The following is a 15,586-nucleotide window of genomic DNA, read 5'->3' on the forward strand; positions in this document are numbered from 1 at the left end:
ATACTTAAATGACTACATTTTTCATGCAATTCTTGCTACAAAATAGTCTTCATGCCCTAAACTTCAGTGAAATATATGTCAGTTCCTCATGAACACGCCCACAGCAGATTGTAAATACAAAACTAGGATCAGCAAATGGAGAATGGTTTCATTGTCTGCCAGAGCACTCTCCAATTGGAAATGATCCCTTGGGAATTCATTACTGAAGACCAGTCCCCCCCCTTGAAACTGCTGGTCTCACTCAGGCTTGTCAGACACGACACTGGCAATGAGCACATTAGTTCTACTCAGCTTTACATCAACACATTTGGATAACCAGGTAAAATTCTTTTACTCCTTTTACCTTTAAATGTAAATTAATGTATTAAGTGTAACAATAGACTTCTGTATGCATTAATATGTGGGATGTTTGGGTGTTAATAGGTTTTTGAAAATACAGTGATGATATTTTATGCACTAAATGAAGTTCTGTGAGCAGGAAAAAATGCTTAAGATTAAGTATACATTAAAAACCCTTGAGATACTTAGTGTTATTTTGTGGCATATGTTGAAACTATATTCATCTAAAAAATGTGTAATGCTTTCTGATGTTGGAAATATGAATTTTAACAACGGTTGATAGTTGTGATGTCTTGTCATATAATTGTTTGGAAATATGTTTTCAGCTAAATAATTGAAAGTGAAATCATTTGTTCAGTTTAAAGCAGATGATTATATTTGGGGATTTGAGTTCTCATTTATTTCCATTTCCATTTTTATTGAATAATTTCATTACAGACATTGTAAGATTATCATTGCATTTTGAAAAACATGTATGTGTGTGTATATATATGCTTATAGTGATTAGAAACATACTATTCTGTTGTTCTTTTTATCATACACTTTTCTGTAGAATTTATCAAAATCCACTGAATACATCACTTACCTCTTTGACATCTAATTTATAAGACATACTGAAGTAAGCCCAGAGAAATGTATTCCCAAGATTATATTGCCTAATGGCACAGCTTTTTAAAAAAATTCAGAGCTTCTTAATCAACAAGATTACAAATGAAATGATATGCTGCCTTCAAGGTTGGAAGTTAATTGAATGAAGAGACAGCCTGCTTTTCTCTTACAGCAACCTATAACACTAATGGATAAGTTATTTTTTTCTTCCCTAAAGTAATTGCATAGTCATCCTTAATTTAAAATCACTTGCATTTACTCAGTTAGTTGTTTTCAAACAGGGCAAAGGTCCTGAACATTTATTCTGGGGAGATTTAAATTGTCAATATGATGTAGTGCAAGGACCTTTCAGTATAAGTAATTAAAATTCACTGTGTATGTGTGTTTTTTACTTTACATTGAATATTTTATCTCTTATAATGTACAAGATAATATAACTACAAATTAATCTTATAACCCCTAATTATTATCTCATTATTTCTCTGTTGATTCAACAACTTCTCTGGTTTCCACATCATGTATAAATTCTGAATAAAACGTTAAAGTAAAAATTTATTGATTCTCATTAAGTAAATTCTAAGTTAGTGAATCACACATATTAATTTCTGTTGTAATATTGCCAAAATTCATTAACCAATGAATGATGTTAGGAAAATTACATAGAATTGAGAGGCAGTGAAACGAAGCATCCTAATGCCTGTATGAGAAAACCGAAGCCCGTATTTCCATTAAGGCCTCAATACACAAGAATAAATTATTGCAATTTAAATATTAGTCTGCATGTTTTTGGTGTTTCTTATGTAAAACTCTTTTCAGAGCAATATTTTTTTATTTTATTAACTAAAACTACATAATTTTCAAGAAAATTAATCATCTTAAATTTAGCATATTCACTTTATGGTCTATTAACTGCTCCTAGACACCTCAAGAAATATTAATTTCTGTTATCCTGAAATAAAAGCTTTCAACCTAGCACAAAGACCTGTGCTTAAAATCGTTACACTATTAGCACATGTGGAAAAGACTCCAATGACAAATACAAAACCATATTAGCTTCAGATAATTTTAAGCAAAATTAATAAAGGCAAACACAAAATCCTTCTCTCAAAACATCACAGAGTTGGGAAGTATGAAAAGCCAATATTCTGGGAAATGGATGGAATTTGAAAAGTTCATTTTCTCTTATTTTATTTTCTTGTTCAGTGGCATGGAAATGTCTTATCTTGCTGTAATTTTTTAAAATTTTATGAAGAATTTTGAACATATACAAAAATGGACAGAGCAATGTAATGAACTTCTTTTAATCTGCAATTTTATTTCTGTCTCCTTTTTTTGTTGGAAATAAAAATCTGTATTTTTGTCTGGTAGAATTTCCCAGTCTGGATTTTGTTGATCAGTCTCAGGAGATAGTTTAGCATGGTCCTCTGCCTCCTGTACTTTTTGTAAATTGGTATTTGGGACAAGTGAATTCCTCAGATTCAGGATCTATTTTTTGTCCAGGTTCTTCAGAGATAGCCTTGAGTTCTTCCTTCAGGAGGCACTTAATAATCTGATTGTTTCCCTGTCCATAATGGCAGCAGCCATGGTGCTCAGTGTTGTATATTTAATCTGAAATGTGAGAACACAAAGTTTATTCTGAAAAACAGTGAAGCTATTAAAAATACTTATGGAAAAAAACCACCATAATGAAATATAAAGCTTACTTCTGGAATACTTGGCTAGGAAAGCCACCAAAGCATGTCTTTATTTTTTTATATATGACAATAGTTTCTATAATTTGAAGAAGTTACATATAGTAAAAACTCAATATCTAAGATTTCTTATAAAATGCACACTCAGTTCATGCCTTAGCCCCGTCCTCTATTTTTGCATTTGTGCATCCTATTATTCTAGCTCTGCAGTGGACGCTCTTAGCCAAGTTGTCCAAGTTGCCATCTCTAATGCCAGTTTAACATTATCTAAATAAGTACTTTACTATGAATAATATGGGTACAGCAATGTTTCTAGGAATCAAAATTAGGGCACGTAGTCTGAAAATAATTTGCCCCTTATCTAACAATCTGGGAAATACTATTGCAATGTTAAAATACTGACATTTATTTAAAAGTTCTATTATTTATGGAATGAAATGGAGAGAATATTTAAAAGCATCTATTGAGTAGAAGATGGAAGTCTGACTCAAGAGTAAGTCAGAAACCTGATTACTGGAACTAAAATATGAGGAGTCAGACCTCCAGCAAGCCTAACTTATTGATGTAATAGACTGGGCATCACATTAGAACTTCTCTACTCGGCCATGCCTAGAATCCTATTAAACCAAGCAATGGGGACTCTCCAGGAGGGCTTTAAGTGACTATCTTGTGAGATGGGAGAAAAGTAGAGACCCATTTTAATAAGTGCATGAACCTCAACATCAGTGAATAGTTATTTGTGAAGAAGTAGGGAATAAGTAAAGATGAAATATAAATCAAGTTGGGAAAATATCCATAATGATTTTATAAAATGAGTTATAACTCATTTGGGATAGTTGTTAAACAATTTATACTGTGAACAGGAAAATATAAATAAAGGCACTGACCAGTTGGTGCATGTATATGTATATAATACACAAAATGAACAATACACATTATGAAAATAAAAATATGAAAACAAAATTAATAGAAGGAATTTTACTTCAGATGTGGTTTATGGCAATAACATTGTTTTATGCTAAAGTGAGTTTACATTAAATGAAAAAGAACTCTTCAACTACTTAAGATATGGAAAGGCATCAAAATAAAAGGAAATTTTTTTAGGAATAAAAATAATGCACAGTACTACTACAGCAATTTTTATTTTGCACCTATTTCTTTGTTTCAGCAATATACTACATTCTGACTTGGGTGAAGGTGATAACTACTTGACAGTGATAGAAAAATGTAAAATTTCTTCCATGCTGAATTATTTTTAAACTACGTTGGACATTATTCAATTGTAGCTAATTTTCTGGAGTTCAAATAAAATGAATAGCTGCATATTTCTTTTTGTGGGATTGTTGACTACTGTGCTTCAATGAGAAATTTTAATTATTTTTAGATCCTAATTTCCCCTAGGAATTCCTTAATTAGTTTCTTCTTACTTAAAGGTTTCAATCATTGAGTTCTATGTAACCCATGCCCTGAGAGAGTTCATAAATTAAATGAAAGGTTAACAGAGAAAAGAGGCATGCCTTTTCATGGTACACTTAAATAGAAATCAATTTTAAAACAGTTGAGAATTACATAGTTTTAGTCCCCTTACATTCTTTTTTAAGATTTATTTTTTATTTATTTCTCTCCCCTTACCCTCCTCCCCTTGTCTGCTCTTTGTGTCCATCTGCTGTGTGTTCTTCTGTGACCGCTTCTATCCTTCAGCGGCACCGGCAATCTGTTTCTTTTCATTGCGTCATCTTGCTGCGTCAGCTCTCCATGTGTGTGGGGCCATCCTTGGGCAGGCTGCACTTTCTTTTGTGCTGGGCAGCTCTCCTTACAGGGAGCACTCCTTGTGGGGCGCCCTCCTTGCATGTGGGGCTCCCCTACGCGGGGGACACCCCTGCATGGCAAGGCACTCCTTGCGCACATTAGCACTGCGCATGGGCCAGCTCCACATGGGTCAAGGAGGGCCAGGGTTTGAACCGTGGACTTCCCATGTAGTAGGAGGATGCCCTATTCATTGGGCCAAGTCCGCTTCCCGCCCCTTATAGTCTTAAATTTGGCCACAACTCCTAAAAGAAAGGTAGCATAACATCTATTGCCTTCTAATAATAAGGTTCAAGGTTCTTGAGAGACTTCCCTTCCTCCATGTCAGTTTCTCCAAGTAATAAAACAAGGTAGTGAGTCAAATTTCAGGCATGGCTCATCTGATAATGATGAACATGATAAGGATATTAACTTGAACTGGATTATCCAATAGGTCTACACCTCACACAAGCTGATACATTATGTTTGTTTTTTCTTGATTAACAATAAATTTTAGCTATTCTATAAGAATTTTTATACTTCCCTAATTCAGAAATAGCTATTCAAGGACCTTTGTATTTCCCTATTAAAATCACCATGTCAACTTCCAGAAAATGGTGGGATTTTTATTGGGATTAAATTTATATATCAATTTGGGTAGAACTGACATCATTACAATATTGAGTCTTCCAATCCATAAACATGGTATACCTTCCATTTATTTAGATCTTTCTTAGTCTCTCAATGGTGTTTTATATTCTATGTAGATGACTTACACAACTTCTGTCATTTATTCCTAGGTTTTTATGTTCTTGGTTTATCCTTTGTTCATGTCTTTGTCATCAGGACTTAGTAATAAAATTATAAAAGAAATTAGGGGACTTTCCAATTCTGTATCCTCTAGAATATTTTGACTCATATAAAAATGCTGCAAAGAACCATCTGAGCCAAGCAGCAATTTTAGTGACAGATCAATAATAAAATGTTCCCATAGATATTGATTTGCAAATTTTCTTCATCTATTCAAATCAGTTTTAGTAATTTATTATTCATCTATGATATTATCCATTTTATCTGAATGTCCAAAATTATTGCCATGAGATTGGCTTAATGATCTTCATAATTATTTAATCTCTTCTGCTATTGTAAATATATCAGAGTTATAATTTCTAATGTCATATAGTTTTCTTTTCTTTCTTTTTGCCCTAACATTCCAGGAGTGTTTTTATTATTGGTCTTCATATAAAAGCAGACTTTGTTCAATCAGTATGCTTGCTTGTTTTCTAACTCACAATTTTCAGGTTTCATTTGTGTTTTAATTCACTTCTATTTCCTTTGACCTTATTTTGGGGGTACTTAGGTTAACTCTTTGGTTGATTTAATTTTGATTATTATATTTTATTAACAGAAACATTTAAGACTATAATTGTCCTTAGAGAATAACTAAAGGCTATACAAAATCTCATATTTTTATTCAGAATAAAGAAAATATTAGTTTTGCAATTATAATATGCCACGAAAGACAAAAACATTTTTTCTTTCTTCATTAATTTTCAAAATCCCAGCTCATTCATAGAATGAGGCAAAGTTGATGTAATAACATGCCCTAGAGAGTTGATCTGGGGCTGCATAACCCTACTAATAGCTGCACAAACTGATTTATCTAATACTGATTATCAAAGGAAAATAACAAAAGTAATAATGCAGGAATGAATTTTATATTGCCTTTAAATTTTAAAGAAAAAAATCAGGGTATGCAAATGTAAATGCATTAATATCAGCTATGGATTGAAGTAGAAGTAAAAATGATATCCATACTGGGGAAATTTTACCATATTTTCCAGTTCATAAGAGTAATAGGATATAAAACAATAGGCTGGTTTTAAAAGAGACAATTATGAATCATTTAACCAGTCATCCCCTACCTTATTTAACCAAGGAAGGAAGTTCTTCTTTAAGGATGGTGAATATGAAAGTGATAAAACTGACAAAAGCACAACTCCTCTGGCCAGGCGGAGGAGGTACACCCCCACTTGTTCCAGCCGCCCAGCCCCCCGCAGCCTGCTCAGCACCTGAAATGGCTCCCACTGGCAGTGCTCACCAAGCGTTGTTCTTGTGTAGTTAAAAATGAGATAATTAAAGGCTGATGAAATTCTAGTTAAATGTGACTTTTTTTAATACTCCTCTGAATTCTTTTTTATTTTACATCTTAGTAATTCTATTTATACTTAAAATTTGAACTAATAATCCAAATATTCCAGAAAATAAACCTTGCTATCATATGAGAAAATTGAGCCCTAGTAGAGTTTATTTAGGCAAAGGGCAGACTACTTATTGTGGTAGTGTAAAATTAGCAGGGAGACTCTTAATCCCTCCTTTCTTTTTCTGTATAAAGTTCTTTAATCCCAATAATTTATGCAAGTCTGCATGCCATACAAACTGCTAAAATTAGTTGTCTCACACATTCTATAGATGATGTAATTTCAAGTCTTGCATGTAGCAATTCAAATTAAAAATAGATCAGAGGGTATCTATGAAAGTTTTCCCAGTCCTTTTGTGCTGTTATGAAATGTGTTTTGAGGGACAATGTGCAAGAGAGCAAGATGCTGACTTTGAACAAAAATATCTTTAATAGATACATACATACATCACACATACCATCCCTTTGTACATCATATATATCTTATCTATACCTTGTATATATCATACTATTTCATCATAAATATCATTCTTTACAGCCTAGTCAATATAATTGCTACCAAAACCTGTCATGGTTGTGCATACTGCCATCCCATTCGAGCATTTATCAAAACCCCCACACTATACATACACACAACAGTATGAACTACAATCTGATCTTTATCTTATTTTAGATCCATAAAATAAGAATTTCTTATTTTAATTTAGCTCAAAATTGCAAAATAGTCTTACATCTCAGTGTTCTGGTAAGAATAGCCCAAAGAATGGGCAGCATTTCACCAAATTTTTCATATATTTCATACATTCAACCGGCCAAAATTAAAAGTCTCAACCAATACCGGATGATAAATGTTCCTAAGAAATGGGAAGTCATTTACCTTCTTCCAGCTCAGGCTTTAGCCTTACTGACAAAGTGAGATGAAAAATCTGAGGATCCCTTTTCCTTGCCAGACTTTTTATGAGGAAAAAAATGGCAGCATCACTCCAATTACTCCTTCAAACAACTGGACAAAGAAGAGAGCAGGTGTTAGGGACAAGAAGTTAAAGTTTGGAGTCCATTTTATTATAATACTTTATATAATCCACGTACCCAGTGGACATTTAATACTATAGAACAACTTATTATTCAAAAATGATTACTTCTCTCAAGATTTATGTTAGTAAGACATTGGTTGTAAGAAGTATTTAGTATGAAGAATTTCTTGAGCTTCAACTTCTGAGCACAACTACAGCTTGTGTGAAGTGTATGTAATTATTTTTGGGGTCTTGAAGCCAGAGTTTTAGAAGAGGCTTGGATGTCCCTAGGAAAATGTATAAAGTGAATTAAACTTCCACTGGAAGGACCCCCACATGTCTCCTAAAAGCATTCTCCTTCTCCTTCCTGCCCCCTCTAAGCTTACAAGCTCTCATTCAAAGCACAAGCACTCCTAAAAATGCTAGTGCTGTTCATCTGCTAACTTCCTGAGGAGTTAAAGAGTTATCCATAAAAACACCAATTACAGCTAAGAAAGACTTCTAGGAAACTGAGTATCAAAATGCTTGAGCAGTGTGGAGGTAAGTTCCGCAGACCCATTAAGGCAGAGCTTGAAATAACAGACACTGCAGGCTGGAGGTGGTTTCTACAAGTTGCGAGCCAAGGTATCTGAAGGGTTCTGCCAAAAAAGGCCACTCTTCCTACCTAACCCCACCTTTCTCCTACTTCCAGGGAACAAAATAATGAAACTGCAGGCCACATGTAAGAGATTCCTAACCTACTCTCCTCTACAAAGAACAAAGTTTTGTGCTGAGGCAGCAACCCAATATTTTACTATAAAATGTGCTGCTATTGGAATTTAGTATTTTAATTCTCTCCACTTGATTGTTGTCATTTTCAGCCTATCAGGATATATTCAAAGTACACTGTTTGCTATATGGACATTAAAAATTATTTAATTCACAGAATTATTAAACTCATCTGATAAGCTTCTAGAAGATACATGCATAGATACATATAAGGATTGCATATACAAAATAAATTTCTTAATGCCTCATTTTTTCTAGATCATTTTTGTGATGTATTTACAAATTAAAATGTCAATAGCTAACATGCCACAGTCATAGGTTTTCCACAGGATTTAACTGAAGGTATTTTAAGTTGATTTAATATTTGTAAATTTCCAGGGAAAAAGTACTGCTCTATTTTTTAAAATTTCTTTATGATAATGTAAGACAATAAACCATAGACAATTTGTGGTACTGTATTAATGATACATCTTCACCATTAGGAAGCGTTCTCTTCTCAAGACTATGTTTAAAAATACGTATCTCTGATATTTACCAGCATCTTTCAACCAGATTTTTTTTTTTTTTTTGAGGATTGGACCTGGGACCTCATATGTAGCAAGCTGGTACTCAAAATACTGAGCCACATCAGCTCCCCAGAGTTGGCTTTTTCCTTTGTCTGCTTATTATTTTGCCTTTAAAGAGGCACCAGGAACTGAACCGGGACTTCCCATGTGGGAAGCAGACATCCTACCACTTGAGCCACATCTGTTCCCCCAGATTTCTTTCATTCAGGAAGATTCTAAGTGGTTCCAAGAACTCAGTGTATGCTTCTCAGCATTTTTTCTCAATTGCTTCTTTAATGATTGCAAAATGTCGTTGACAACCTCAAGCTCAAAGATGACTTTTAACAATTACTGGATACTGGTCTCCAGTTTATTTAAAATGCCAAAAACAGGGAATTTTGATGAATTTCTCTTTGCTCAAAATTTCAAACACAAAGATAATTTTTGAGATACTAAGATATATGTTATTTGTTTACTGCACTGTTGTTTCCATTGTTCAGAGATCCTATATTTATTGATGTTGATATGGTAGTTAATGTACTTCCATAAAAATAAACACATTTTTAATAACACAATCAGGAGATTTGTCACCTGACAGAGAGAACATTACTCTTTTTCAAAAAGAAGATCCTTGTGATTTTTTTTGGCCAAAAAAGCCTCTTTTAAAGAACAAACATGCCTTTGATTTGGGAAGGGTCAGGTCAGTAAGCATCTGTAGTTTCTTTCTTAGTGACCTTAATGTTTCTGGCTGTAGAAAAACAGTAATGATTATAATTTCAGAAATGATGTCTAGGCATCACCTCCAGATTACCTAGAGGTATGAGAGAAAATAATTCAATGATTGGTCTTGGATTCAGGCTTTCCCAATTTTTCACTACAAATAAAGATGACTACGCAGAAAAATAGAACACTCAGTAGAACAGGAAGCAAAGACTGAGAGTTGATTGTCAAATCTGAGAGAAGCTGCCACAATCTACAAAACTGATTGAAAGGCAGAGTGAAATGAATTAACTTATGCTTCCTTTATATGAAATTTTTAAAATAAAATAAAAAAGTAGAGGCAAGCAGAAATTAGGTCATTGTTTCTACTTGCTTGAAAACCATGTCTTGAAGATGGTCAGAATATTGATTTGAAGAGCTGGCAACAAGAAAGGGCAAGACACGGGGTTGACGAGGAGGAAGCAGACAAGGCAGAACTAAAATGAGGGTCAGAGGCACTGAGGGGAAGAACTGTCATGCGGAAAACTGAAGAACTGATGCACAGCAAAGACTGGAGGAATTCTTAAAATTCAGAGAAAGAAGCTGATAAGAGTAATGATACAACCTAGGCACTAAGATGGTTCCTGAAAAATAAAGCAAAGCAATGTCATAGAAGCAACAATCAGAAAACAAAACAAAACTCTTCTAAACTGATGACAGAGCTGGGTAGGCCAAATTGGCAGGCCTTCCATTGTTTCAGGTAAAATCAATGAAAGAGCCTTGCAGCTCAGAAGGTTATGAGCTTTTTGTTGGTGGTGTCTGCACAAATCAGACAGTCTCACATTTGGGCTTCCTATCTACTTTGATTCCAGTTTTACTAGTATCATGTTGTTAGCGGATCTTTACACAAGCGTTTCCCCTCACTTTCTTGGCCTGTGCTTTTTAACACGATTCCACTTTGAACCTTGCATCATGAGCACATCCATGTGGATGAAGCTCTTTGCCATTTCACAGCCAGAATCTTGAGGATGTACAGAACTGATTTTCATTGGGTTTTTGCTGTATCACTCTAAGAAATATAACTCTTAGAATAATCACAGTTTATCTTCTTTTTAAGTATGTGTCCATAGTAGCCCACTGACAACTCTGTCAGTCAGGAGATGCTCCTTATATTTTAATAAGAAAAGAAAACACCTTAAACTCAGTGACTTAAGACAGTAGTCATTTCTCATTTGAGGCATGTGCCTATTCTCTTGCTACCCACTGGTCTGTCTCCAGGACCCCAGATGACAGGGCATCCACTCTCGCCAACCAGCAGGTTGTTGAGTCCAGGTTGGGGAATAGTGGACCGGCATTGAAAACTTCCATCCTGAGGTGACACGCATCACGGCCACTCAACATTTCACTGATGAGCGCAAATCAGATGGTCACACCCAGCTTCAGGGGAGCAAAGAATTGCAATCCTATCTTTTGCCCAGGAGAACGGGAAATATTTGATGGACAGAATGTAATGGCTGCCACATGTTCCCAGCTGAAGTGAAGCAGCTAAATTTGCTGATGCTCCTAAAATTGGTGTGCTGATAAAGGACCTAAGGGATCCAGGCATTTGGCATTAGGCATGCTCAATAATCTCTCCACAACACCTTCTCTTGGCCTGCTGCTAACAAAATTGATGATGGGTGTTATTAAAACTTGCCTTCAACTGGAATGCATATTGGGTGGGGACAACTGCACTACAGATTCAGAAGAAATCTGAACAGCCTTCCTACCCAGATCATGAAATCTTTTTCATAACCTGAAGCTAAATCCCCTCAACCGAAATAAAAGAGAAATAGCACCCAGGCTTGGAAATTTGGAGGGGGAGAAAGCAAGAGGGTGCTGGAAATGGGGAGGGTGTGATCCTGTTTCAAGAGCATGACACAGTAAAATTTCTGGGATTAATTACAAGCAACAGATTCATATGGAATGGTTTGGAAGCTAATGTGGCCAAACCTGGTTAACAGATGAATCATGGCTTAACTACTCAAAAACCCTTAGGTTTATGAAATGCTCCTCCAGAAGCCCTTGTCTGGGCCAGCAGCACCCTCTGCTGAGCTCTGTTCCCACCCACCTCTTAGGGGTAGGGCTGGGGACACTGAACAAGGGCGGCCAGGTCAACCAACATCTGCTCAGTGACCAAAATCCATTCCATTTGGATTTAAAGGGCTAAAGGTTCAAAAAAGAGAAAATTCATTAAAAAAATAATTAGAGAGAGAAACATATTAGATTGTGGATGGACAAGAACATTCAGGACAAAGAACAATAAAAGTTATACAATAAACGATCATTAGGTGTGGCCATAAAAGTAGAGACAAAAATATAAATGAAACAAAAGGCACATATTGCTTTGGTTAAAAAGCATAAAAATTTGTGTTTATATGTAAGTATTGAATGCAGCACTTCTATTACATTGATAGAAGGAAAACAAACTATTCCCTAGATGGTGAAGAAATAAATTAAAGCAGATTGAATGAATAGAACAGCATAGTTGAAGCTGTTCAAAATTAATGCAAAATTGAAAGAAAGAAAACAAATATAAACTGCAAGTTACCAAGCAGTGCACTTTGTTGCAAGTCACAGAACCCAGCCTGGCTATTTTAATGAGAAAAGGTTTACACTAAAGAATATTTTGAAGCTGACAGATTCTTGGAAGGCGGGAAAGCAAAGTTCTGAAACTAAGCAGCCAAAACCATTGTCCAGCCATACCACGAGGAGATGGCAGCATTGTTTTCACTAGAAAAGTCCTCATGGAGCCTTTCTCAGCTTGAGGTTCAGCCACCAGGTGTTTACTGCCACCTATTACTCTATTATTTGTTGTTATTCTTACATGGCTCAAACCACCATTCACAGCTGTCCATCCTTTGCCTTATCTATCAAAAACTTTGCCAGGAAGGTGAAAAGGAAAACTATGGTGCTCACTGTGTAAACTCAGTGCTGTAGTCTACATCCCATGGAAACCTGGGCATGGTCAAGGATTTGTCCAGCCTGACTGGCTGAATCAGTCTGTTCTGCTACTGGCTTTTTATGAATTTAAAATAAAATGTGATCAATAATTTTAAAAAGAAGAAAATGAACATAAACCCATAGAACACCAATAGTCTCTTAATATTTTTACTATATTTTGCTTGTTTTTTTCCCAAAAAAACAGTGTTTATAGCATATATGTCTTCTTTCTTATTTTAAAATATTTCCCTTTTATCATCCATACTTTAACATTCTTTAAAATTGAAAAAATATTTATATAATATCTGGTAAAGAAAGATGACTGGGTCTTTGAAAAACTGCTTGTAAAAGCTCCTGAAATCTATGAGAACTAAATAGAGAGGTTGAACAGAATACTCCACAAATATAAGAAACCTGCAAATAACTAATTGACATGAAAAAATTCTCAGGTTCACTAAAGTAAAATCACTGCAAATTAAATATGACTCTCCATAACCAGACAGCTGAGTTTCTAATGCATTATGTGGAGCAAAAGCAACTGAACACAAGTCAATGCTCACTTTCAGGGGTCACATGCCATATGTTTTTGTTTCTTTGGCTGCTCAAAGCAGATACTATGAAATGGGTTAGCTTTAAGCAATGGGAATTTATTAGCTTACTCTTAAAAACCAGGAAAATACCCAAATCAAGGCATCTTCAAGTTGATGCTTTCTTCCCAAAGACTGGTTGTTGGCAATCCTGGCCTCCTCTGCCACATGGCAAGGCATATGGCGGCATCTACTGCTCTCTCCCTTCTCTGCTTGGTTTCATTACCTTCATCTTCTTGCTGCCACGGCTAGATATCTCTCTCTCTTTCGCTCTTTCTCTCTCTCTCTTTCTCTCTCTCTCTTTCTTCAGTCTGTATATAAAAGACTCTAGTAAGAGGATTAAGACCCATCCTAATTGAGGTGAGTCACACCTTAACTGAAGAAGCCCCATCAAAAGATCCTACCTACAATGGATTTCACACCCACAGGTATAAATTAGCTTTAAGAACATGATTTTCTGGGGTCCATACAGTTCCAACAACCAAAATATTTATCTCAAAGCTGTCAGAAAAGTCTACTAAAATTTTCCCAAGAGGACTTTCTCAACAATCACTTCCCCTGATTGTTGTAAAAATGAATTTTGTTCCTTTAGTTTTTTCCAAACATAGAAAAAATTGGTTAATTTTGTTTGCTGTTGTGGGGTTTTTTTGTTGTTTTTTTTTTTTTTGGAGGGTGGGAAGGATTTCAATTAGCATTTTCTGTAATTATATGAAATACAAAAATCTCCAATCTATTATACCTTTAAAGATGTATGCATTAGCAGATCCAGGCTAAGAATGGTTAAGTTTTATAAATTGACAACAGCTTGTTGCTTAGACAGATGAGGGATAGCCTAATGAAGCATATGGATCCTGTGGTTAAAAGACAAAGGAAAAGTTGGCAGGAACTGGCTTTGCTATTTAACTTCTCACTGTGCACTAGCAACCCATAATTGTTATCAGATTCTGTTTTATGTTGTGTGGATATGGTCCAGAACTGTGAAAAATATCTTCTCTTCTAGGAATGTGAGGGCAGTTTGACTCCATTTGTCATCAGTCGACTGCCCTGGAGTAATCCAGCTTGTTAGGCAGGTGTTCCTCTCCTCTCTCTTATCCCAAAACTATATGCTTGCTCACAAAACAAAAGAACTTCCCCAAATCTAGAGCAGAAGAGCAGACATGACCTCTCCCAGCTCCTATTCTTCTCCTAGTCTAATAAATACCACTTAACCATGAATTCCAAGTCTATGTCTTTAGACTTTGTAAAAACAGCTGTTGAGATAGTCAAGCAGCCATAATTCTTGAATCGTCTTATATGTAGCCAAAAGTTTAAGGCAAATAGCACAAAATCTTCATCTGAACTTTTAATACTTTATCCTGTATACATTTTTATGTTCAGCACTTTAATTTTATTGCTTCATTATCCCGTAAAATTGGGGGGTTGAAATCTGGTATATCCCAGACTTTATTTTCTGTTGTAGAGGAGTAAATGTATATTAAGTGGCATGGCAATTATAATTTTCTGCTACCTTCGACATTTTAATCTTTGCCCCTGATCTCTCTCTCTCTGGCTCTCAGCTACTTTGGAATGGATGTATTCATCTAGATGTCCTACCCAGAATTACAAATAATGATTTCCTTCTCATTCTGCCAAATTCTCTCTTTCCTGGATTCTCTATCAGGTGACCAATTCAACCAGTAGCCAATGGTAGACAGCCTGCCTGGTGTCATGTTCTCTTTTTCAAGCAACTGGTCATCAAGTTTTGTCCATTTTATTATCCTTAATCACCTTCCACTATTCTTCTATTTTCTCTGCTCTTGGACTAGGATAACACATTTTGGCAAACTGTTCTTGTACTAGGCAGAACTGGAATTTGAATCAAATATTATCTGACTTTTAAAACCTGGCCTCCTAACCCCTGTTGGAAACTGAAGCATGATCTACTTAATTAAGGTCACAGATTTTCAATTTTTGGTCTATACACAATGGGAGTGATGTTATTAAACCAATGTTTTATAAGAGTAATCTAGAATTACTTTATGGGGTGTATTGGAATAAGAGCATACTACAGTCAGGGGAAGAGTTCTTTTAGTAGTGAGATGAGATGAGGAGGATGTAGCTAGAATAGTCTCAGAGGGGAAAATTAAGGAAAGATGAATCTGAGAGTAAATTACTGAAAGTTAAAGGACTGGCTATTACATTACTTTAGTTGCTTAACTGTTCTATTTAAATGTCAACATATAATAAAAGACTTAGTTTTCATTTCCCTGGAAAGTAGAACCTACTGAATTGTAGTTAACGACATTGCCCAATTTCAAATGTAAATTAAATGTATCACCTGACAAAAAGGAACTCTACTTGGGCTGTGCAAAGGTTTAGTTTGAAAAAT

General features: G+C 35.2%; 2 protein-coding genes across 2 annotated transcripts in view; one reads left to right on the forward strand and one right to left on the reverse strand.

Annotated features, from left to right (window-relative positions):
• Positions 1-248: 248 nt before the first annotated feature.
• The window catches only part of DLC1 (DLC1 Rho GTPase activating protein), a 507,940-nt gene continuing 492,602 nt past the window's right edge, over positions 249-15,586 (forward strand). Inside the window, exon 1 of the mRNA XM_058289885.1 lies at positions 249-319. The gene's annotated coding sequence lies outside the window, so the exon portion shown is untranslated. The remainder of the gene's footprint in view (positions 320-15,586) is intronic.
• Positions 689-15,586, reverse strand: part of C29H8orf48 (chromosome 29 C8orf48 homolog) — a 30,700-nt gene continuing 15,802 nt past the window's right edge. Inside the window, exons 2-3 of the mRNA XM_004452641.3 lie at positions 7,502-7,627; positions 689-2,556 (exon numbers count right to left, since the gene is read on the reverse strand). Of these exons, the coding sequence (XP_004452698.2) occupies positions 7,620-7,627 (8 nt within the window). The 3' untranslated portion in view covers positions 689-2,556; positions 7,502-7,619. The remainder of the gene's footprint in view (positions 2,557-7,501; positions 7,628-15,586) is intronic.

Source organism: Dasypus novemcinctus, chromosome 29, assembly GCF_030445035.2.
Source record: "Dasypus novemcinctus isolate mDasNov1 chromosome 29, mDasNov1.1.hap2, whole genome shotgun sequence".
NCBI classification, from domain to species: domain Eukaryota; kingdom Metazoa; phylum Chordata; class Mammalia; order Cingulata; family Dasypodidae; genus Dasypus; species Dasypus novemcinctus.